The sequence below is a fragment of the Impatiens glandulifera genome, chromosome 5, assembly GCF_907164915.1.
Source record: "Impatiens glandulifera chromosome 5, dImpGla2.1, whole genome shotgun sequence".
Lineage (NCBI taxonomy): Eukaryota > Viridiplantae > Streptophyta > Magnoliopsida > Ericales > Balsaminaceae > Impatiens > Impatiens glandulifera.
Window position 1 is genome coordinate 52,421,287 of NC_061866.1, and position 23,721 is coordinate 52,445,007.

The window sequence follows — 23,721 nt, forward strand, 5'->3', positions numbered from 1 at the left end:
TCTTCCATCTTAGACTAATCAGATAATCAAAACAACTAATATTGTAACTGACATGGTGTGTTTTCTTTTGCCCAAACTCCATAGTCTTATCCAAAACAAATATGTCCAGAAAAGAGAATAAAGATGCTTCTAGTGATTTCAGCCTGCACCCAAATACTCTAGTTTTGTTCTTATTATATGTGAATACTAGTATAAAAATCACTCAACTTCATAACAAATATTAATTAGAAAAAGAGAAGAAAATAGAAAATGGGAATTAGAAGAGATCATCCAACACCTCTTATTCCTTGTCTATTAATTGGAGTCCTCAGTTTGGTGATATTTGGGCCAACAATAATGTCCATTTTTGAAGTGGTTCTTCCTCTGTTTCAGTGGACATATGAACAAGGCATCCTCAGATTCATCTTGTCTCTTATCCCAATTGGCTTGCTACTGTTACTACATATTCTCACTAACAACAATTGTAGTGTATAGAGAGAATAAAAAACCCCTATCATTTCGGTTTGTTTGCTAAGCTTTCAATAACTCAACAATTCTGTCATAAGAGTAGGTTTTATTGCGATCTTTTGACTTGAAAACCAAAAATAAACATGTTCTTTGACTAAGTATTCCATACAAGAATTGCTATTTTAACAAATTCTCATGCCTTCAAGATTCCTCTTGAATATCCTTTAACTCGCGGATCACCTGATCACGGAAATAGAAATGCCAACAATGTGAAGGGGTTGTTATTGATAGATAATTTAGAAACTTGACTATAAAAAACATCTCCAAAGAAATTTCTTGAATACTAAAAGTATAATCAGAGGTTTTGTTCAATGTTACCTTGTTTTGAAGGACTGTTCCGTCAGGTATTTCGAGTCTCATCCCTGGCCTTGCAACAATTATCACTTTTCCCTACAAGGATGAAACCAACAAAGGATACGGTATGTCACATACATGTCATACAAAGAAAGTCTATCTGATACAGAAACAAAAAAAATAAGTGTTTCCGTATGGGGCTTTATAAGAAGAATTCTCAATCTGCGGTTGAGGTAGCTTTTTGAGAGTATTTAACAATAAACTATTTTTTTCACAATGAAGTCCTTTGTAATGAACTATCACAAGGATGGCATGTTCAAATGCAAAAAAAATAAAATATCCCACCTTAAGGATTATATCAGCCCCAAACCAAACATCACCCATCACTCTCAAACTATCCAGCTCGATGATACTTGGGATGGACTTGAAACGACTCTGAAAATCATCAAGCTGAAAAAGAAAAGGGAAGATATTTTGAGAGTAGTAAAAATCACAAGACACCCAGCTGTTATAAGAAAAATAAAAGTTAACCTTCTTGAATTCAGGCCCTAATACAATATGGGGATTAGCAGGATTCTTTCTATCAGTGTTCCGGACAAGAATCCCTTCAGAGTGAGTGTAGAGATCGGACTGCGAAGAAATAAAATACAGTAATATTAATACGATGTCTTAATTCAAACTAAGTGAACATGATATTAAGCTAAAAACAATAGTTAAGTAACCTGGACAAGAAGTAAATCTGATGTTTCAGTCAATGGTAAGAACCGAGATTGTGGAACATTAATGGCAAGGACACGGTCAAAAAGCTGGCAAGAAAAAGAGGTGAATATTGATCTTAATAGAGAGCCTACAAGAAGATTTTACAATAATGATTGTTAAATACCTTTATAGTTGAACTCAATCTAGTCCCATCTGCAAGCCTTTCATTATCACCAGCGTGCTTCTGAAATCAGGAAAAATTCCATTGACAATAGTATATACTTTTCATCTCTCTTTTTTTCTTTTTATTTCTGGAGGCGGCTAGCACAATATCCTATAAATATGACCTCCCACTTCAATCAAGGTGCTTTTAGTGGGAATCAAACTTGAGACATCAGCCTCTTAATTCAAGACTCTTACCATTTGAGCTACCATGAATGGGGGAAAGTGTATGTACTTATCATTTAACAAATTGTTCATATATTGGCACATAAGAGTTGTAAAGAAATGCAAAAGAGCTGAGAGCTCCAATGGGCTTCGTTTGTAATTCATGAATTTGAGACTTATCAAACCAGTCTTTTTCAAATCACCTCTCTTTAAAATAGGCTCGTGAGTTTGTTTTGGTTATACCATTTAAAGCAATTATATTAATGTTACAAAACTTATGGAAATTGGCTTCTTAAGTACACATTTATAAGATTAAACATATAACTAAATTCCCTCAAAGAATATTATATCAAAAATTACACATATTAATTGCCAGTATATTTTTTTAATCTAACAAAGTATCCTCTATTTAAGAAATATATATTTATATCCCTCATGTCTTTGTACTCACAAATAAATTAAAATAACGTGGTTTTTCATAGCCTACATCAAACGGGGTTATTTGAAAACGACCACCTGGTTATTCAAAGAAAAGTGGATCAAACAAGGCCTTGAAGGTTCAAACACTATTTAGGTAGATTGAGTATTCACCCGTGACCACTTCAGGTCACCAAAAAGTTGTACCCTCTCATTTTCAAACCAAAGGGGGAAAAAACCGTTTTAGAAAATGTATTACAATAGTATCAGGATACTTACTTCAGTTAATATACCAGAATCAACAATCTTCTTTAAAGACTTCAGATTCAGCCACCTATAAAAAATCAGCTATCTATAGTTTACCAATATTGGGATGATTGCACAAGGATGAGTAAATAAGAGAACTTACAAGCTCCTTGTATCAATGAGTTTGTACTTCTCCATAGACTTGAAATTATAAATGATGACAAAGAAAATTACTTCATTAGACCCCACTCAAACAACTAACTTTAAGTTCAATCACATTGAAGTCAACTGCATCTTACCTCTTTGGAAGGTAGATCTGCTATTTCCGAAAGCTGCATAATGCAAGGACAATCACATTCAAGCCCGTGAACAAATACAGAAAAAAGAAAAAAGCTATGAAGAGACTTGACAAAACGATCACCAACAGATTTCATTTAGATGGATAAACCTCGGATTTGGAAAAATGGATTCTATGACGATAATTTAAAAATAACTCTACATGGATTGAATTTTCGAAAGAGACCAAATCTGCTCTAGTGCTTTGACATATATTTTGTAGATATGCACTGTCAAACTCACTTTTACATCAGGTCCAAAAGATAGTAGCTTCCTTGTAAATATTGTTGAGAATTTATGTGTGTACTCTGAAACTAAGAGCCTATTTGAGAACAGTATTTTGTCACAATCTTTAGAGAATATCATGACCTTGAAAAATCGTCAAAGTTAAAACTGAAAGTGATCTTTTTTTTGGGTTATGATCCATGTGTGATTTTTTGGTTTCATTAGATATATAGAGATTGTTTTGGGATCATGATCCAAATATGTGATTTTTTGCTTTGATTGGTATAAAAATTATTTTATGGGATCATGATCCAGATTATTTTGTAAATTTTTTGGATCATGATTCGGATGATAAAATGTGATAGCAAATATACCCTTAGATGTTCTCAGTGTCTTGAAATTTCAAACAGAAAAACTCTACCTTTGTAATAGAATATGTGCTCACTAATAACAACATAAGAACTGTCAACAAAGAAAATATTTTTTTCTTTCATTTCCCAAATTAAAAATATATATATATATATAGAGAGAGAGAGAGAACAACATCTAAAACATATTAGAATTAGGAAAGTGAACCCATGTCCCATATAATAAAACCCTTGGACTCTAAACTAGAAAAAAGATAAATCACTAGGAACATCCTACAATAATATCCTTTATAGTCAATGCTGAAAGACACGATACTATTGTATCACAATAACCCCATTTTTCTCTTCTCAAAATGTGGTTTAATGAAATGTTTTATCCTTTCAAAAAAATAACCCCACTTTTCTCAATTGATACCTCAACTAAGAACAAATGAAATGTAACTAACTGTCCTTATAAACAACAAATACATCAAGAAAAACTTTGATGATACAGCAATAAAGGAAGAGTAAAGATACATTTAACCACATAATTCAGCACCTTGTTAATTTTCTTTTTGGATCACAAAGCAATATAAATTGGGTTGCCAACCTAACCCCAACCTTTATTAACAAATCCAATTTGTTTTTACAAAAAAGAAGCTACTCTAAAACAACGTTAATCACACATAGGTTACCGAGAATTAAAACTATGTTACCTCCGGGTTCAAGCAACACGTGAAAAGTATATTCAATTTATTGTCCGAGTCAAGATTCAACCATATAAAATTTATATTTATCATAGGAAATCAACAATATCTTCTTTGACATTACTTTGAATAATATTCTTCTATACATTCCCATCTATTTATTATTATCAAACCAAGTGTTAATAGATTTTATTAGATCAAATTGCTCGTATAGTTGAATAAAACAAAAAAAAAAATTGTATCCAAAGAGAGGCCAAAATATTATGAGAGGAAGAAAATGTTGTCTTAAAAGGTGATGATATATTAAAAAAGTATACACTTAGTTGATAAGTGTTATCATAAAAAAAAGTAAATGACACTGATAAATGTAAATAACCGTAAGTTACCTGAACCTTCTCTTCCTGAGAAGTACTTTTCTCACTAGAATCATAATGAACATTCGGCGTCACCTATAAAAAACCGTGATTTTTCAGAAACAACATGCAGTCACATGCAAGTGATTAGCAATAATGCTATGTTACCTCCAAACAGCATTGTATCCTGTTTTCAATAACATGATTTATGATTTCTAAGAGCCTTTTAAGGAGAACAATAAGTAGGAAAATGAAGAAGAAAACTGACAGGGAACTCCATTAATGTCAATTTCAAACTAAAATGCCCACTCAGAAAAGGATACTTGGGTCAAGAACTGAAGCAAGATTATCTGATCTCAATACAAGGATGTACTCCTTCCCCTGAAAATAAATCACGATAATATCATCACAAACCATGATAGAACTCGAAGCCGTAAAATATGAAACCCTCAATTATCATTAATTAGCAACTCTAGAATCAGATCAACATATTTTTCAATTAGCAAAGAATAGAATGTTGATTTAGGTTATTCAGGAGAAACATATATTTCCAATTATATACATTAAAGAAAGGAAATTGCAATTATCAAATAAAGGCAACAAAAATGTCTACCTGTGACAGCAATGCATCCAGTGTGCCACTGGTCTTCAAGGACAAAAATACCTCACGGTCTTCCAAATGATACCTTCACATTGAACAAGGTCAGAAAGGCATAAATTAGTATGAAATTTTAATTTCAGGATATCAGTTTGGATCAATTAGTTAAGAGACCGGACTTGGATCTCCAATCAAGATTCTAATATGGAGAAACAACTTTAGGCTCTCCCCAAAGCCTAAAAAAACTTCAAGATGACTGAGCGCATTTTATTATACTTGACAACCATACAACCACAGATCACCTTTTCACCTCTAGCCATTGTACACATTTAGGTTGAAATGCGTATATACTTAGAAGACAAAAAAATTAATAAATAATTATATATAATACACTAAAAGAGAACATGTCAGCTCTCAACATCGTCAATGCAGTTGATACATAGTATGAAGAATCATCCAGTTTCAGAGGGCATACCCTTCATCGTCATCGTCATCAGCTCTCCTTGCTGAATACTTTTGATTCTGCCAAAAACATATCAAGTTCTCTGAAGATATTCAGTGGAATATGTAATTGATGCCAATAAATCTTTCTACCAAATTATTTGAAGATGGCTATAAATAACAGTAGGAAATCTTAATTATAACTAGAAACGTGGATCAGATTAAAATTACCAAGTGCACACTCTTGCTTCTTAAGGCTTGATTATTTTAATTCAAAGGATAACACTATGCTTTTTGTGTTTCGAACTTCCATATTTTTAGACTAAGGCTTTTCTTATTCAAGGAGGCTAGCATAACTTCAATACTTTTAGTGGGAATTGAACCTGACACATTTGCCTCTTAGTTCAAGAATCTTAGTGTTTCGAACTTTTTGATGTTTATGGAAACTCATGTTAATATTTACATTGACATTAACTTAAAACTTCACTCTGAAATAAAATTACCTTGCTAATAAAAAGCTCATGTCAAACAAAACAAAACAAAACAAGAACGAAATTCTAGTAAAACACAATCTAACAAGGCTAGGGAGAGAGAACCTGGAACATTGTTTGGATATCAACGCTCTTCTTGTCATGTTTCTCAACAACCTTCACCAAGAAGGTGGCACATTTAGGCTCTGCAAAGATCTAATTTCCGTAACTCAGAAGTGAAAGGAAAACAAGCATTACCTTCATCATGGTGTCTTGGATTTGTAATGTGTTCATCAAAATCAAGGGAATATTGCACCCATGCTTGGAATTGATATTCTGAAAGCAATTGAATTGGTGGTTAAAGAGGAGTATTATATTGCAGTAAGACCCCATTGGAAACACCTACTATATTTGTCTTTGTATTTGGATCCGTTCCAAATACAGTAACGTTCCGGAAACTTTATTTCAGAGAGATTTAAATAAATGTTTTTATATAAATTCTGAATCTGGAACGGATCCAACAACAGAAACAATAAGTGTTTTCAAATGGGGCTTATAGTATGTTGCAAGAACAACCAAAGCACACCTCCAACTGATTAACAACCAAATCTAGGTATGTCACTCCATCAGTAACTTCCATACATGATCTGCATCACGATTGCAGTTTCATACAAGTAAGACCAGTGCAAAATAACAAAAACCAATACACTGGTCATAAAGACAGAGTCAGCTTAAGATATATACTGCAAACAGGATTCTGCTATGAAGAAACAGATTAGGCATAGATCACAAATTATACAATTTCCTGCTCAAGCAATTATCAACTCTTTTTTTTGAGAGCCCAACATTTTTTCCTGGAGGCTAGCACAACATCCAACTGCCGTTACTCCACTTCAATCAAGGTGCTTTCAGCACAAATCGAATACCTCAACCTCCAATTTCAAGACTGATACCACTTGAGCTACCCCGGGTGGATGCTCAAGCAATTATCTTATATCGCACAAAAAGTAAAATGTCAACTTAAATATTTAGATAATCCCTCAATTTTATTCTGAATTCAGCTACACAGCATATAGATTTGTTGCAAGCTTATAAAGAAGGCAACAACTAATGAAAAAGTTAAAGGATAAAGAAATAGACCACATAAGTTCCCTCAAATATTGGCAGAAAAATCAACCCTAACAAAAAAATGTCCGGTGTATATTGAAAAGTATAATAGAGTAATCAAATTATGAAAAAATAACAAAGCATAAGGGAAAGAAAGACCAATCAAACAACTTTGCCAGCGAGTACATAAAGTATGATTCTAGAGTTTCACTTAAGACATTATCACATCAAAGGAAAAACAATTTCCTTTACTGGATTACATGGAAAAGTACTTTCAAACAATCCCAACTAAAAGCTTAGGTTTTAGTATGATCAATTACACGAGAACCTTGATCTAGGATCTTGAGGAGCTTTTTCAGGTTTTTGAGTTCTTCATTTATGTTGATGATATTTGTATGTATGATTAACTCTTGCCAACTTATGGCACGACTTGTACTATTTGTGGTGTGGGTTTCTCACAGTTAATGCAACTTTCACGTTTACATTGGATCAATGAAAAATGATCTCACTTTTTCAAACTTTTGTACAAATCATATGTTACTTTTGGGAAATAAATATTGAAAAAATGGGTCCATATTCTATGCATGATAAACATCTTTAAGGTGTAAAAAAAATACTTGGGATCGTTGACTCCCATTGCTTTCCCAAATCCACTGATTATCTTTACCACCGCCAGCTTGTTCAGGAGTTCTTTGGTATCCAAAGTGTCTGCATCATGAACTGCCCAAAAACAACTCATAAGGATACCAGATCATTGAATAACTATTAAAATCTACAAACGTGAAAAGGAAATAATAAGAGAAATGGACATCACATCATGATCAAATAATTTATTACCATCAGAAGTTTGAGCCAGGCTTTCATATGGAATAACAGATACCACATTCTTAGAGCTTCCAAGCTTTTGTTGCAATTCATCTCTGCAATTCAAGTTCATAGAAAAGAAAATAGAGAATTGTTTTTAAAAAAATGAAAAGAGGGATTAACATAGGCACGAACTATGGAAGTATGAGTATATAGACAACAGAATTGTAGTATACCCAGTTTCAGTTTTAATAGCAGAAGATCCCATTGCAGCAGCAAGCTTTTTCTGCTCAAGTAGAAAAGTCTTGGTGATCAAATTACAGAACAAATATACGAATTCCACTGAATCATTTGCAGGAATAGGATAAGTAATGTCCTTGAATGTCTCCAAAGGCATACTCGAATCAACTAATCCCACTATCGGAATCTGCAACCGAGAAGCTTCATGAATTACTGAAGATTTCCTCTCTGAGTCCATAATCACGATACAATCCGGAGGCTGGATCGCCCCCAAATGTAGCTTCTTGTTACGAGACCGAAACTTCTTCGGACTGCTACTGTTTGTTAGAAACCCCCCAAGCTTCCACGAAGTATCCTTACCGCATCCAATCCGAGTAGTCATTTGCTCGACAATTTCGTCAAACAATGGATTGGTATTGACGAATAAGAATCGACCTTTCTGTCTAACGAGGTTACCTATGAAATCACAGGCGTTCCGGAGACATATCAGAGTCCTGTCTGAGTCGATAATGGACATGGCGTTTCTGGAACCATAAGTGTAGATTTTGAAATGGTGAGTGACGTTGCGTCGGCTTAAATGGGCGTTCGTACTGAGGAGTTTCTGGATGACCGCCGAATGGATCGTCATTTTGAGTTAGGTAGCTGTAGAAAATGGATCAAGAATGAAACCCTAATTCAATGGAATGCTCGAAATTCAAGGGTTTCTGAAGACGACGACGAACTAGAACCCCTGAAAATGAAGATTGCCGGCGGCGGAGATGGTGGCCGGCGATTAGCTATCGAAGTAAACTGCCGTCTCCCTTAAGCTTAAGCTGAAAAGTAAGATATGATTGGACCCTATAAGCCCAAAAGGAACCCAAAAAAATATTGAATAATATAATTGGGCCTTTATATTTTATCTTGACTCTTTCTCAAGTTCAACCCATTAATTTATATGGGCCTATCTATTAATTTTTTCCATTGTTTAAAATTTTACTATCTTATACCTAATAATTATAATTCAAATTTATACTTTCATTTTAATTCATTATTCTTTTTATTTTATTTTTATGAACAAGATCTATTTATGGGACAAGGTAGTATGATCTCATTTTTATGAATTCTTATTTAAATCAAATAATATTTTTATAGTGAAAACTAAATATTTGATTTTTTTTAGTGAGATTTATTATTATTATTATTAATTCCTACATTTATTCTTTATTTAGTGAAATTATTGTAATATTCTATTTCAAATGGGTCTAATTCAGTTTAAGCCAACATTCAAGACAGTTAAAATATCAAATGAATTTTTAATTTTTAAAATAGTATGATTTTACGATTTTAAATAAGGTCTAATTTTAAGTAAATTCTTACGATTTCAAATTTACGATTTTACGATTTCAAATAAAGTCAACGAATTTCGCATAAATCCCCTATTTTTTTTATCTTCCTACCCCAAAGTTGATATTGAAAAAATTCAGAATTATCTGATTATGATCAATATAACCCAATACATATTATGTGAGAGAATGAGGTGTTACCGAATGAGCTTGTCTGCTCAGGAAGATCTCTGACTAAATCTTCTAATTTTAAGTAAACTCAAATAAATAATTTTTTACGATTTAAATTTACAATAATAAGATTTTACAATTTTATATTATTTTACATTAAAAATTATTATATTAAATAATATTACATTAAAAAAAAATCATAACTCAACTCATAAGATATTTATTACACAATATTACATAATTTATTAAATATATATACTAATAATAATAATAGGAGTGGGGTCGAGTCCGAATAGTCTTATTATAAAAACATGCTATAAATTAATTAAATAGGACTCCAATTTCTGCATCATTTTGAAGCTCAAGTGATCCTGCAATGAGTAACATAGATAAATTAATTAATTAATTATTAAAATAAACGTAAAAGGGCATACAAATGACCTATGACTACTTAATTAATTAATTGCTTACTTGGTGCAGTCTATAGTGGGAGAGATGGAAATGGGCAATTTGATTCCACAGTTTCTTGGAAGTGACTTGGCTAGGTCCTGTTTGACATTCAAATTCTTGGAAACGGACTTGAGGCAGTTACATGCCGCCTGCCTATCCGCGGTGGTGGCAGCCGCCGACTGAAGAGCCTTGGCTCCAGTGCAGCAGCCAGAAGAAGGCAATCCACTACCGTTTCTCAAATAATCCAAACAGGGCCTTAAGTTCCTCACTACGTCGTTGCAGGTTATGGCGGCCATTGAACGAGTTGAGGAATTTGCAAGCAAGAGAAGAACCATGCAGGAGAAGAAAAAGGTTGTCATATTGAAAGAGACAAACCTCATTTTGGTTGAAGAAGTCATGTTTTTTGGTTGAAGATTTACATATTTGTGGCCTTTTTATAATGAGTGTTTTGGACACTACACAATGGCTTGATTATTTAAGTCAATGATTGTACAATTTTAAAACAATTTTCATTGTGGTGTAAAACATTATATGCATGCATACATACATCAAAGGGTTAAAACAAGTTAAGTCTGCAATTTTAAATTCAATGTGGGTGTCACTTAACATATATTATTGTAAGGGATTATAAGTGTTTCGTGTTGCATGGAGTAAGGCTGGAAAGTCAAGGTTTGGTTGAGAATTGAGATTGCCCACTACATAATATATCATCATTAGTTAATTAGTTGTCAATTGTAATTAAGGTAACTTATAAGATTTTGTATTTATGAATTATGGGTGGATGACACACCAATGTTTTCAATCCATTTAGATCATATCACTAAAACTATATTTAGTTTATACCTCTTAATTTGGTTTACACCGATTGTCGTCGGTTCAATAACCTATCATTAAACGATTGACATTTTTCAATAACAACAGGTAACATTGATTGTTATATTGTTCAACGCCAACTGAAAAAATCACGATAACACAGTTTTTAAATATTTCGTTATTGTGTATTTGCTAAGCTATGGTATATTATGTTTTCAATATATTTAGATTTTTTATTTATTTATTTTATAAGTTTTTGATTAACTTGCTATGAAATTATCATTATTAAAAAATATATATGTCCATAGATTTTTATAAATTTTTTGATAAAAGGCATCTGAGTTTATTCTAGTTGTAAACAAATTACTTGATTTTTTTCATGAAATATAAACTTTATGTAACATAGTGATTTAATTGTTAATGATATAAATCATGAATGATATTACTCTTTGAGCAACCCCATTTCTTAGTATTTTCTCTTGTGTGATGTGGGAGGATTAATTAATCAAATATAAATAATTGGACATCTCAACCATATACCATTGAATTTAATAACTTAATTCAATTGAAAGAAGCACAATTATTTATATATTGATCTTATATCAAAGACAACTTAATAAGTTTTAGTATATATATATATTATTGGATATCAATAATATCTATTTCATGAATAATAATGATTTTTACAATATTTAATAGAAAGACTAATTTATTATAGATATGTACAGTTAAAATAATATAAGATACATTTAAACTATAATTGAAAGGGGCCGCGCGGACGCAGGCCCCAACTGCCACAAATTATGACTTAGGTTCAACTACAATGAGTTGACCTTAGGCTAACACAACAACAAAGTGCAATGAAGTCTGCTAACCTAAGCCATAGGTCTTATTGATCACCTATAGACTCAGTCCAGGTAAGTAATTTTTAAGTTTGCCAAGTACCAATATTTTATACATTCATTCCTTTCTTCCCTTACTTCTTTCTTTCGATGTGGGATAATAAATTTCTATTAATTAATATATATTTTTGACATTTTTCATTTTTAATTACTACATTACGAGGATAAATTCAAACAAATAATCTAAATGTGCATTGATTAAAAATTAAAATTGATTGTTGTTTGTTAGTATATTTAAAACTAAACTCAATATGTAGTTTGTTTGAGATTAAAAAAAAAATATTATGAAAAATATAATGCATAAAAAATCCAATATCTATAAGATTCTAAATATGGGGTAACATGTGAAATTTGCATAGTCACAATGCCTTAATCAAACTACAGCATTATTAGATGTTGTAATAGGTTATAACTTAGAAGTGAATTAATTGTTAAAATATGTATTCTTATTTTTATTTTTCATTTTATTATATTTATAAAATAACCATTATTAAAACATTTATACAAAATCATTTAAAATTTTAGTAACATTTATACAAAATCATTTAAAATTTTAGTAACATTTATACAAAATCATTTAAAATTTTAGTAACATTTAATAATTATCCAAATAATTAATCATTTATAGTATCTTAAGACATTATTATTAATATTTAAGTTGTTACATTTTTATTAAAAAAATAAATATTATATTTATTAAGCTAAAAGTAAATTATTAGATATTATATGATATTTATGACTAAAATATATCTAAACTTGAATTGGAAGGGGCCGCGCGAACGCAGGCCCCCACTGCCACAAATTATGACGTAGGATCATCCACAATGGGGTGACCTTAGGCGAGCGCAACATCAAAGTGCAATGAAGTCCGCTAACCTAAGCCATAGGTCTACTTGATCACCTATAGACTCCGTCCAGGTAAGTAATTTTTAAGCTGGCCCAGTACGTTTAATTTATACATCCATTCTCTTCTTACCTTGCTTCTTTCTTCCAATGTGGGATCGTAGATTTCTATTAATTAATATTTATTATATTTCATATACAAATTATATAATCAAATAATAAATATAATATCCTTATAATGTATTTGGTTGCATTTAACTAATTTTAAAACATGACTATATTGAAATTTATTTTTTATATATATTTTTATTTGAAATTACTATTTATATATTATTATTTTTTTGAATATATATTTAAATTAATTTAAATATTATAAAATAATTAATGTGTTAAAAATATAAATAAAATTATCTTATATATTGTATATTCATTTTTTTTTAAGTTGACTATGAGAAAAACATTCATTTTTGTTTTTATATGAGTTTTAAATTTTTTTTCTTAAACGACAATGCATATTTTTTATTCCATTTACAGATAACGATGTTGCACATTAAGTCGATGACGAAATTGTTAATCATTCGTCTTCTCCGTATTTAAATAATTTGTGTTTGTGTTGTACCATCAAAATTATCTCTAATTAACAAATAATATTGATGTTGGGAATAGTTTGATAATCATAAAATTAAAATATAATTAATATGATAGAAATTTACTAAATATGATACTGTAATAATATCAATATATGTTTAAATTAGTTGGCTATATAGAACTCAAACCAAACAGACAATTATCTCTACTTATCTCTATGTATTAATGAATTGAGAATGGTAATAGATATAATTTAAATAAATAAATTTTATTAGTTAAAATAAATTTTAATCAAAATAAAAATTAAAACACAACTATTTGAAACCTTAAACGATAAATTATTTAATTAGTTATCGAGAGTTCAAATTTCGACTAAATAATAAAAATTATTTATATTTTGAATTATATTATTCATTTTTTAGTGTTTGAAATAGTCTAAATATTTTAAAAAAAATTATGAATAAGATATATTTAAATTTTAGTTAAATATAAGTATTATACCTATTACACAATTAAAATGTACATTGTAGTGAAAAAAATTCATCACAAATATTACAAAATAAAATTGGTGGTTAAATAGTTTGTTTAGGGACTCTTAGGATAAACTTGTTTATTACAATAATGAATATATGGTAAATTAAAATTTTCAAATTTTAAGAGATTCGAAATCTCACCATAACATATGTAATTAGGAAAGCTACAATGTCTTTATCCCTGAGCTTCCATGGTTAAATGTTGTAATACGTTAAAAAGTGTCTTAATTGTAAAATTTCGTGATGTTAATATATATATATATATTATTATTTTGATTTTTCATTTTATTATTATTATAAAATGATCATTGTTAAAAGAAAAATAGACAGAATAATTTTAAAATTTTAATATCAAATTAAATAATTATCTAGATAACTAATAATTTATATTATCTAAAGTCATTGTTGTCAATATTTTTCTATATTTAAGCTGCTTCAACTTTATTAAGTAAAATAAACATTATATTTGTTAAGCTATAATTATAAAATAAATTTAACAATTAAGTTAACCAATTTTTTATATATATATATCTAAAAAAACTAAAATATAACTTTATTATTTATTCAATAACATTTATTGGGTAAACCATATTATTCTCCATAATTTTATTTTAAACTCTTTAAAAAATGCAGATAAAAGAGAATAATAAAATGACTTGAAGACTTATGCAATGAACACAAAATGAATAAAATTATTTATATTACATACTTTTTTTTTTTTTTTTAATAAACGCTCAACTTAAAAGATTATAGTTTTAATTCATGTGGACCTGACGTCTTACATATTTTTCTAACATTTATGATCTCCTGTGCCAACTAATGTAAAATTAAAATTCCTTAATTTTTTTGAGAAAAAATTAAATTAGCACAATTTAATATTTAATGATAAATCAAAAGTGCATGAATTTTATAATATTTAATAATTAAAATGATCTGATAAATAATTTCTTTAATTTTAAGTGTGATTATTATTTAAAATTTACTAATAATTCAGAAGAATTAAATTAATTTGAACTATAATTGGGAAGGGGCTGCGCGAACGCAAGCCCCCACTGCCACAAATTATGACGTAGGCTCAAACCACAACGGGCTGACCTTAGACGAGCGCCACTACAAAGTGCAATGTAGCCCACTAACCTAAGCCATAGGACTTCTTGATCACCTATAGACTCCGTCCAGGTAAGTAACTTTTAATTGAGCCCAGTACCCTTGTTTTATATTATCATTACCTTTTCCTCTTTCTTATTTTTTTCGATGTGGGATTAATATATATTTCTTTATTTTTTTCAATTTCTATTTAATTGTTTAAGAATAAGTGTTTAATTGATCATTTGAAATAAACAATCTTCTAATTGTGTCTAGATTATACAAATTAAAATGTTGAAACTTTAATTGTTTATGCAATATATTCATGTTCCTTAATTATTCATCAACTTATATTCACGTTCCTAATTATTCAGCCAAATCCTCATCAACTTTAATTACTTGTTACAAATTTTCAGGGTAAAGTCTCATTAACATTAATTATTTGTTACAAATCCTCGCGGTAAAGTTACAAACCTTAATTACACAGCCAAATTCTCGTCAACTTTAATTACTTGTTACAAATCATCGGAGTAAAGTCACAAACCTTAATTACTCAGCCAAATCCTAATAAACTTTAATTACTTGTTACAAATCTTGAGGGTAAAGTTACAAACCTCAATTACTCAGCCAAATCCTTATCAACTTTAATTATTTGTTACAAATTCTCGGGGGGTAAAATCACACCTTAATTACTCAGCCAAAAGAACTTCATTGTTAAATGTTATAAGGGTTAAAAATGACTTAATTGTTCATATATATATATATATTTTTATTTATTTATTGGTCCTCATCTTATTAAAAGTATAAAGCCATCAATATTAAAAAATAATATTTTATAAATTTTAATATCAAATTGATTAATTATGTTTACATAATTATTAACTTATATTATGCAGACATTAAAACAAAAAATTAAGTTGTTTTAATTTTCATTCAGTAAAATAACTATTGTGAAAAATCATAGCTCACTCTATAAAAAGTAACTAATGTTAATGAGTTGATGATTTTTTTTAAAAGTAGATAAAAAAAAAATGTATTAAGCGTTGTCTAATGCAAAACTCAAATTCCTTTGAAGGAATAAACTTATTATATTGTAATATTTAATGATAACTCAATAATGATTTTACTCTTTGATCAACCCTTTTAGCATTTCAATTATATAAAAAAAAAATGAGATCAAGACGGCTCAAACCCAGGATGAGGAAGGGTTGTTAGTATTCCTCTCTAATTATCGCTAGGCTATAAGAAGTGCATTCTAATCGTTACCATTGAATTTAATAACTTAATTCAATTGAAAGAACACAGTTATTTGTATATTGATCATCTTTTGAAATTGAGGACATCTTAATATGTTGTTGGGTATTACTAAAAAAAAAACTAAAGGATAAATTTTGATAGTATCTCATAGAGACTCATACTAAGTAGTACAAATAGAATGATAAAAAACTTTATATCTAGTTGATAAAAAACAAATAAAACTGATACAATATAATGATAAAAGATTATTATTGTCACTAGAGCTTTTTATTAAACCTAAAATATTGGTGATTAATATAGTTTTTTCTATTACTTTGCTCTCATTATAAGAGGATGTATTAAAAGTTCTCTTATAGGGTTCACTAAATAAACATAAATTGGAATTTGATATTTTTGTAGCATAATAAAAGAAATTACAGTTTAATTTTTAATTAAATAAAACAAAATGATTGGCAAATATGGTTAATCTATTTTAATCTCAGAATAAATACATTTATTTATTAATATTTACTCAATTAATAAATAATTCACTGAACAAATAATATTAAGAAAAGGCATAGAAAACAATTGTACTTTTAGGAGGGGCCGCGCGAACGCAGGCCCCAACTGCCACAAATTATGACGTAGGCTCAACCACTATGGGCTGACCTTAGGCGAGCGCAAGACCCAAGTGCAATGGAATCCGCTAACCTAAGCCATAGGTCTTATTGATCACCTATAGACTCCGTCCAGGTAAGTATGTTTTTCGGTAGCCCAGTGCCTTTAATTTATACATCTTTTCCCTCCTTTCCTCTCTTCTTCCTTCCGATGTGGGATCAAAGTATTTTAGAATAATATAATAAAATTCCAAAATTTCGTCGCCTGAGAGATTCGAACTCTCGCGGGGAAACCCCATGTACTTAGCAGGCACACGCCTTAACCACTCGGCCAAAGCGACTTAGTTGTTGAATTTTGTAATGTTAAAATACTTTTTCTCATCTTAACCTCTAACAGTAAAACATTCATACAAACTAGTACACTAATGAAGAGAAATAAAACTCAAATATTGAGTGGGATCAAAGAAAATGGATCATTTGTTTTTTTTCTTATTATTATTCTTAATATCAATGTTCTGTTAGAAAATATCACAAAAACAAATTATTTGACAAATAAGTATTGTTTATTAAGATCTCATTTGAAAATAAATGTCATCTTAAAATATAGTATTCAATTAAACAAGAAAAAGCTCTAATTAAAAAAAAGTATATGTATACATTCTAATAACTAGCTTCTTAAGTACATAACTTAGTGCTCTATTTTTGTTAAACTTATTGTCTTGAACTGCATAAAATGTATATCTTTATAAAGTTACAAATAAACTATTGATACAATTTTTTATGTTTGTGCTGAAATTTTTCGTTGACGGTGGCTCTTTGAGTACAACGAAACCTTTAATAATTTAGAAAAATAAACAGAATAACAATGAATTTGACAAATATCTGAATTACAATATAGAGAATAATATTTTGAATGAAATTTAAAAGTTGTTCATAAGAGAACAGTAATCATGAAACTTATTGTTTGCAATAGTTATAAAGACAGAGATGAATAACGAAATACACAAATGTGAACTGTAGGTACTTAATTTAATTACTTTTGGCTAACCCCGGTTCAGGTAGATTCATGTTCCCCTCCCTATGAGGGTCTAAATGATATTAAAAAATATATATTTTCAAATGACTATTTTGTCCCCTCCATGTGAGGGAACATAGAAGGATCCTATCCCAACAACTAAATGGCATATGCCTATCCATCTAATAAGAATTGCTTGCACACATTCTTGTAAACTCTTGTTTATAGTTGAGTTAATTCTATGTGTTAATTTTAATAAATCTAGATAAATGGTCTTCCCATTTGGGTGCATTCCTTAAGTGATGTACTTTGTTTCATTGAATTGGTCAATTTTAATGAAATCAATCTCTAGAAAAATTGCATTACAAGTACAAATTAGTCACGTGGATGACTTGGTGTACTGCCTAAGCCAATCGGATAACGTGGAAACGTTACATAGAAATTAATATATAATATAGTCGTGCAAGTCTCTATTTCCTTTTGGGGCCTTTCCAAATCAACTCCCTTCCGTCACGTCAAGTAACGGCCAAATTCTAGGTAATTAACACTTAATCTTTGTTTGTTTGGTCAATTAAAATAACATTATTTTACAATTTTATCATTTTAAGAGAAAAAAAAACAATTATAATATACCAACTGTTTGGCTACTGGATAATCTAACTGTTCTTAGATATTTTGGTTACATCTCATCTTAAAATGTTTAATTAATTTTGACACATGATTTATTATTTTATTATTTAAATATCAAACAAGCCGTTAAATTTGAAGGCGTACCTATTACTCTTGACCAAAACTTAATAAAGAAGACAATTCAAATATGTCGGCTTGCATGGTGAAAAACGAGTCTTACGTAGTACATATAATAAAGCATCATCCATCTGCCTAAACATGTGTTCTATATAACAAACTCTGGTCTCTTTCTATAAATTAATATCAATCATTTGATCACTTGAAATATTATTATTGTGTTCTTATTATGATTATGGAATTATTAAGCTTCATGGAAGACGGTGGTGTTTTGCTCAAGGTGGGATTGTTCATCATTGTGCAGGCTCTGGTTTACATGATTCTTTCCAAATCCTCCTTCATCTTCAACTCCGGCAATCAGCTCGCCAAATCGTTCAGTTTCAGCCGTGTTCGTTCCATCAATGTCCGCCAGATGATGGCGGTTCTGGCGGACATGCCGGCCGGAGGAGAGTATTCGTCTTCCGCCTCCTCCTCTGCCGGGACGTCGTCTAAGAACCTCTTTAGATCATCAACATATAATAAGGTCGACGACGCTGATGATAATCATCATCACGCTTCTTAATTAAACCCTAATTCATTATAATTTGTATGTTTCATTTTATCAATTGGGATTTTTTTATTCTTGTCCAATGAAATTTCCATGTATTGTAAATTTATCCATTGCGTGGTTTCATTTATATGTAATTATTATTATACATTTATCAATGAGATTATTTGATAACCAATAAACTAGCCTAACATAGTAAAATATCAATTTTTATTTGTAATTGTGGCAATTTTTCAATAATATTAGGAATGTTACAAAAATAATTGTATCAAGAATAGTCTCGATATAAACAAATTCTAACACATTACAGTATTTCTAGACAATATGTAAGTTTCTAATCCAAATGTCTAAATTGCAAGAAGATAAAAAAAAAACAAAAAACTACTTACTTGGTCTCAAATTTTCTCCTTATGGTTTCAAAAACCATTTCATTCCATGTATCAACAGGACCGGGCATGCACCAATGCAAGCAATCCTGAGGAGGAGGTCGCCCGTCAGGTCCGCGTTTGGTAATCTTGTTAGGGTCCGGGCTCCTATACGGGCCAGGGTGTCCATCGTGTCGGTATGCAAAGATCTTAGTAATATCCAACAACTCCAATCTAGATTTATTTCCTGCCTTCTCAGTTGCCTTGTTAAAACCGCCAACTTGCTTCTCATGCATTATGTTTGTGAACCCGTTATCCACAATTTCACTATCTAAAGCGGGTTTAGTTTTTCCTGTGCATGACCCGCCCGTATTCCATGTCCCGCCTTCGTAATGATCGGGTGAAAACGAACGAACTATAGTCAAACCAGTGTATTTCGGATGTGTAACCATGGCAGTTAGAATGGTTTCAGTAGAGATTCCAAATGCTTCAATGTTGTTGAGTTTCATCTCACGGGATTTATCTGGCCACCATAGTTGTCCCCCCACGATCTCGTTGTTTAGTATATAGACAGATTGCTTTGCAAACCAGTGGCCGGAAGCAAGAACAACTACATCAAAATCGGGGATGAACTGCATGAATGTCTCATCTGGTAAATCAAGATGGAGTTTGGTTACACCTTCTGGGGCAAAATCAAATGGTTGGGACGTTTGATGAACTAGCCATGATGACCATATTCTGACTATCATTGTTGATGTCGATCTGAAATAAAATCGCTGCATTTTTTTGTTTCCTCGGTTTTTGGGAACCTCAACCTGAAAAAAAAAAAGTCCAATAACTTGTCAACTACAGAATCCCACAACTTATAACATCATGTTCAACAGGCAAAATGCTACAATATGAACTAGTAAACAAAGTTGAGAAAGGAATATTTCAGGAATAATTGATTTTGGTTCACCCGCAGTGAAGACATTTCAAAACATATTAAAGGCAGACGAAAGGAAACAGAACAAATTCACTTGGTAAATTTGTACGAGCAAAGAACTCTATCAAGAGAGGTATATTGAGGTTGAATTTGACATTGGTGTAACTTTTAGGAACTGTACAGTTGTTTGTAATATAAATTAAGACTTTGGTAATCCCATTTTGTTAAAACCTGTGACAGCAGATGAAAATTTCAAAGTCATATTACTTGCCTGCCAAAGGATGCACATAAGTGATTCCATTTGATTACGAGCCACTGAGTCGCCGATAAAAGCCAATGTCTTCCCTCTCATTAATTCCAAAAACTTCTTTGCATCAAAACGAGGAAGGTCACATTTAGTAGGTTTCCATCGCCAATTTTCGTAATCTTTGTCAGGCCTTCCATTTCCTTGGCAGTTCTGCATTTGTGTCAAGACAGGACATGAATTGTTGGTGTATAATGGTCCTTTTGAATCGTATACCCATTCTCCATGGAACAAATCACAACCTAACCAAAAATATCAAAGAAACCCATCTATTGTTTGTCAAACGAATAAACAAATGAAAAATAAATTGTCATGTTCATCTCTACAGGAGTATTTAATTCATACAAAAGAGAACACTTCAGATTCCATGCTCTATAGAAATTTTGAACCATGCATTGAATGAAAAGATAAATACATTTAATTTACTGGAAGAATAGGCAACTAAAACATTGTCAAAAAATTGCCCAAGTATCAAGCCTGCATTAATGTTTCAGGTAGCCTTCATGTTTTCCGAAAGCAAATTCACAAAGTTTCCTAGGCAAAAGACTCTTTGATAAAAGTGAGAAACAAATGGTTCTTTGAGTTCAGTTCAAATAAAAGCATTTTCTGGTTCTTGTCTCAGTTTTTTCCTAATTGCATCATTGCACATTTTCACAGTTGAAATGCAGCTAGAAATCAGGAATTTAACCTTAGGTATGTTTGGCATTCACAACTAGAAAGCAGGAGTTTTACCTTAGCAAGGCAATTTCAGAGAAATGTACAAAAATCTGAATCTGTTTTAAGTTCAAATTTCTTAAAAATAATTACCAAAAGAGGGCAATGTAACCGCGAAAAGTGTATTTCTAAACCAAAACAATATTTTCTGCAGGAAATGTAGAGTAGAAGGATGCTACACCATAAAGATCTGAATCTGTTTTAAGTTCAATTCTTAAAAATAATTACCAGAAGAGGGGAATGTAACTACAAAAAGTGTATTTCTACACCAAAACAATATTCACTGTAGGTAATATAGAGGAGAAGTATGCTACACTACCTGTATCCATTGAATTATTATCTGTCATAACATCAGGTATGAAATCTGAGGGGACAACGAGTTCTGACTGCACAATATTGGTACTATTCCGCAAACTAGGACCAACAAATAGATCATTCTCTACACCATTTGGAGCATCTGCGGTACCATCAACTGTATCAATTTTCTTTGAATGATCAACATCATAGAAGTACCCACGAACAGTTGAGCCTATTGGGTGTGAAACCAGAAGCAACGAGGCAGCCACTAAGAACACTGCTAGTCCACATATTACAAAAACTATTGACGTAAATGTCTTCGGATAGGAAGTCATTGTGGAACTTCCCTTAGACAAAACCGTGGTCATTCCAGTTTCACCAGTCAATATCAAGTTGACTTAGCAAATCCTTGCATAACATATGTGGTGCTACCAAATGCGAAAACTTCTTATAATGTTATTCCTCAGTATTTTAGATTCCTGCTTCGAAATTGAAAGCAGAACAGGAAATCATACACCTATTCCTTCTGTGCTATTTTCTTCTGCATCCAACAAATATGCTACTTGATTTAGCTAAATAATACATTAATTCCATCAAAACACTTGATTTAGCTAAATAATACATTAATTCAATCAAAACACTTGATTTAGCTAAATAATACATTAATTCAATCAAAACTGATTTGTTTGGAATGGAAACTGCTCCTAGATTTTGATAGAATCAATGAGCAAGAGTAATCAAGGCTAAACTTACTTGTTTTAAGTGATTAGAACGCATCTAGTGTTTTCAGATCAGCTATTAGGAAACATTTCAGAATTTGGTGAGATTTGTAAGCAATAGTGATCTATGAATCAATGTAATTGAAGAAATCGTTCTGCATAAACTAGTATTAACATAATTTTAAGCAAGATGTATGAAATCAAACATGAATCTCAACCGTTTGACATGATATTGAAGGCACAAATGCGTTTATGAGAGAGAGTGAGAGTAAAAGAGAGTCGTTGCTACACTGACCTTGCTTGTGCGACGAATTGGTGCAGATAAAGACGGCGATCTATGAAGATCTCCCCAAGAAGAAAGCTTCGCCTGGATTTCTAACTGCTTTGTTTCTTAATTTGAGCTTGTTTGGAAGAGAGAGAGTAAATAGAGAGATTAAAAGGGAAATTATAATATAAGAAAAAGTTCTTTTTTATATCTCAAACTACTAACTTGCATTAATGATTAGCCACATATAATTTTTTTATTTTTATTTTTATTTTATCACATTTATAGTATTATTCTTTCTCATAAAACAAAATAGTCCGAGTATTATATCTTATTTTGAGAATATATATTTTAAAAATATAGAGGATTTAAATTTTGATGAAAATTCATTATTATTATTATTATTATTATTAAACTAAATGGTTATATTTGTTATAATATAATATAATATATTTATAAGATATTATTACAATATTATAAATTGTGATAATATCAATATTATATTATTTAGTTTTTTTATATGTCAATTATAAATATAACCATGAATAATAATTAAATACAATATTTTTCTCTTTAGTTTAACATGGTATCCGAGCTTTGTTATCGTTTTTTAGTCAATCAAGTGATACTCTTCAACTGTTTCTATCAATGGTTACCTTGGCCATTGATGGAGGGCTCTAATCATTTAGTATTAATTTTATTTTCTGTCGGTGGTCTTAAGCAGCTTATTTGGGGTTTTTGATTTCATTTAAGTAGTTTTGTTTACGTTTAGTTAGATTGGGGATTTTGGTAGCTTGGTGAAAATGAGTTTGGTTGTTTTGTTCTTAAGTGAGGAGAGTAACTTGGATGGATCGAATGTTGATTTGGTTGAATTGACTGATTTAAAAAAATGTTGGTTTTATTATTAGTCTTGGATGAGAGAAAATCGGAAGTGAGTTTTTGAAGCTTGGTTTGATTGGTCTTTGTATGATTGGTTTTGGTTTAGTTGTTTTGTTTAGTATAGGAAGCTTGGTTTGGTGTTTCCTTATGTTTGTGGAACTTGGTTTTATTGGTTTGGTTTGGGTTTTTTCTAAGTTTGTAAAGT

The 23,721-nt window shown here is 30.6% G+C and overlaps 3 protein-coding genes and 5 non-coding genes across 9 annotated transcripts; 1 reads left to right on the forward strand and 7 right to left on the reverse strand.

Moving 5' to 3' along the window:
• Positions 1-469: 469 nt before the first annotated feature.
• Positions 470-8,978, reverse strand: LOC124937838 (UTP--glucose-1-phosphate uridylyltransferase-like). 2 transcript variants are annotated; one of them, XM_047478167.1, is made up of 20 exons: positions 8,175-8,978; positions 7,972-8,054; positions 7,752-7,842; positions 6,614-6,674; positions 6,286-6,363; positions 6,154-6,204; positions 5,592-5,638; positions 5,132-5,204; positions 4,842-4,899; positions 4,687-4,733; positions 4,552-4,614; positions 2,850-2,882; positions 2,714-2,751; positions 2,584-2,638; positions 1,685-1,744; positions 1,524-1,607; positions 1,333-1,431; positions 1,147-1,251; positions 826-897; positions 470-687 (listed from the first exon to the last, which is right to left on the reverse strand). In XM_047478167.1, the coding sequence occupies exons 1-20, from the start codon at positions 8,804-8,806 to the stop codon at positions 649-651; spliced, it is 1,869 nt and encodes a 622-aa protein (XP_047334123.1). In that variant the 5' UTR covers positions 8,807-8,978; the 3' UTR covers positions 470-648. The 2 variants fall into 2 exon arrangements, with proteins under 2 accessions (XP_047334123.1, XP_047334122.1); XM_047478166.1 differs by having other exon boundaries at positions 7,752-7,854; positions 8,175-8,977.
• A 2,719-nt stretch (positions 8,979-11,697) lies between these two features.
• LOC124940854 lies at positions 11,698-11,859 on the reverse strand. Its single transcript, XR_007099581.1, has one exon. It is a non-coding gene; the product is annotated as a U1 spliceosomal RNA (small nuclear RNA).
• Positions 11,860-12,600: 741 nt separating this feature from the next.
• Positions 12,601-12,762, reverse strand: LOC124940851. The gene has a single exon (XR_007099578.1). It is a non-coding gene; the product is annotated as a U1 spliceosomal RNA (small nuclear RNA).
• A 2,062-nt stretch (positions 12,763-14,824) lies between these two features.
• Positions 14,825-14,987, reverse strand: LOC124940853. The gene has a single exon (XR_007099580.1). It is a non-coding gene; the product is annotated as a U1 spliceosomal RNA (small nuclear RNA).
• A 1,734-nt stretch (positions 14,988-16,721) lies between these two features.
• On the reverse strand, positions 16,722-16,883 carry LOC124940850. The gene has a single exon (XR_007099577.1). It is a non-coding gene; the product is annotated as a U1 spliceosomal RNA (small nuclear RNA).
• A 115-nt stretch (positions 16,884-16,998) lies between these two features.
• On the reverse strand, positions 16,999-17,080 carry TRNAS-GCU. Its single transcript has one exon. It is a non-coding gene; the product is annotated as a tRNA-Ser (tRNA).
• Positions 17,081-18,661: 1,581 nt separating this feature from the next.
• On the forward strand, positions 18,662-19,188 carry LOC124938702. The gene has a single exon (XM_047479197.1). The coding sequence runs from the start codon at positions 18,731-18,733 to the stop codon at positions 19,061-19,063; it is 333 nt and encodes a 110-aa protein (XP_047335153.1). The 5' UTR covers positions 18,662-18,730; the 3' UTR covers positions 19,064-19,188.
• Positions 19,189-19,280: 92 nt separating this feature from the next.
• Positions 19,281-22,807, reverse strand: LOC124938701 (protein YLS7-like). Its single transcript, XM_047479196.1, has 4 exons — positions 22,668-22,807; positions 21,676-22,194; positions 20,610-20,884; positions 19,281-20,228 (listed from the first exon to the last, which is right to left on the reverse strand). Exons 2-4 carry the CDS (start codon positions 22,019-22,021, stop codon positions 19,434-19,436), a joined length of 1,416 nt encoding a protein of 471 aa, XP_047335152.1. The 5' UTR covers positions 22,022-22,194; positions 22,668-22,807; the 3' UTR covers positions 19,281-19,433.
• Between the last annotated feature and the right edge of the window lie 914 nt (positions 22,808-23,721).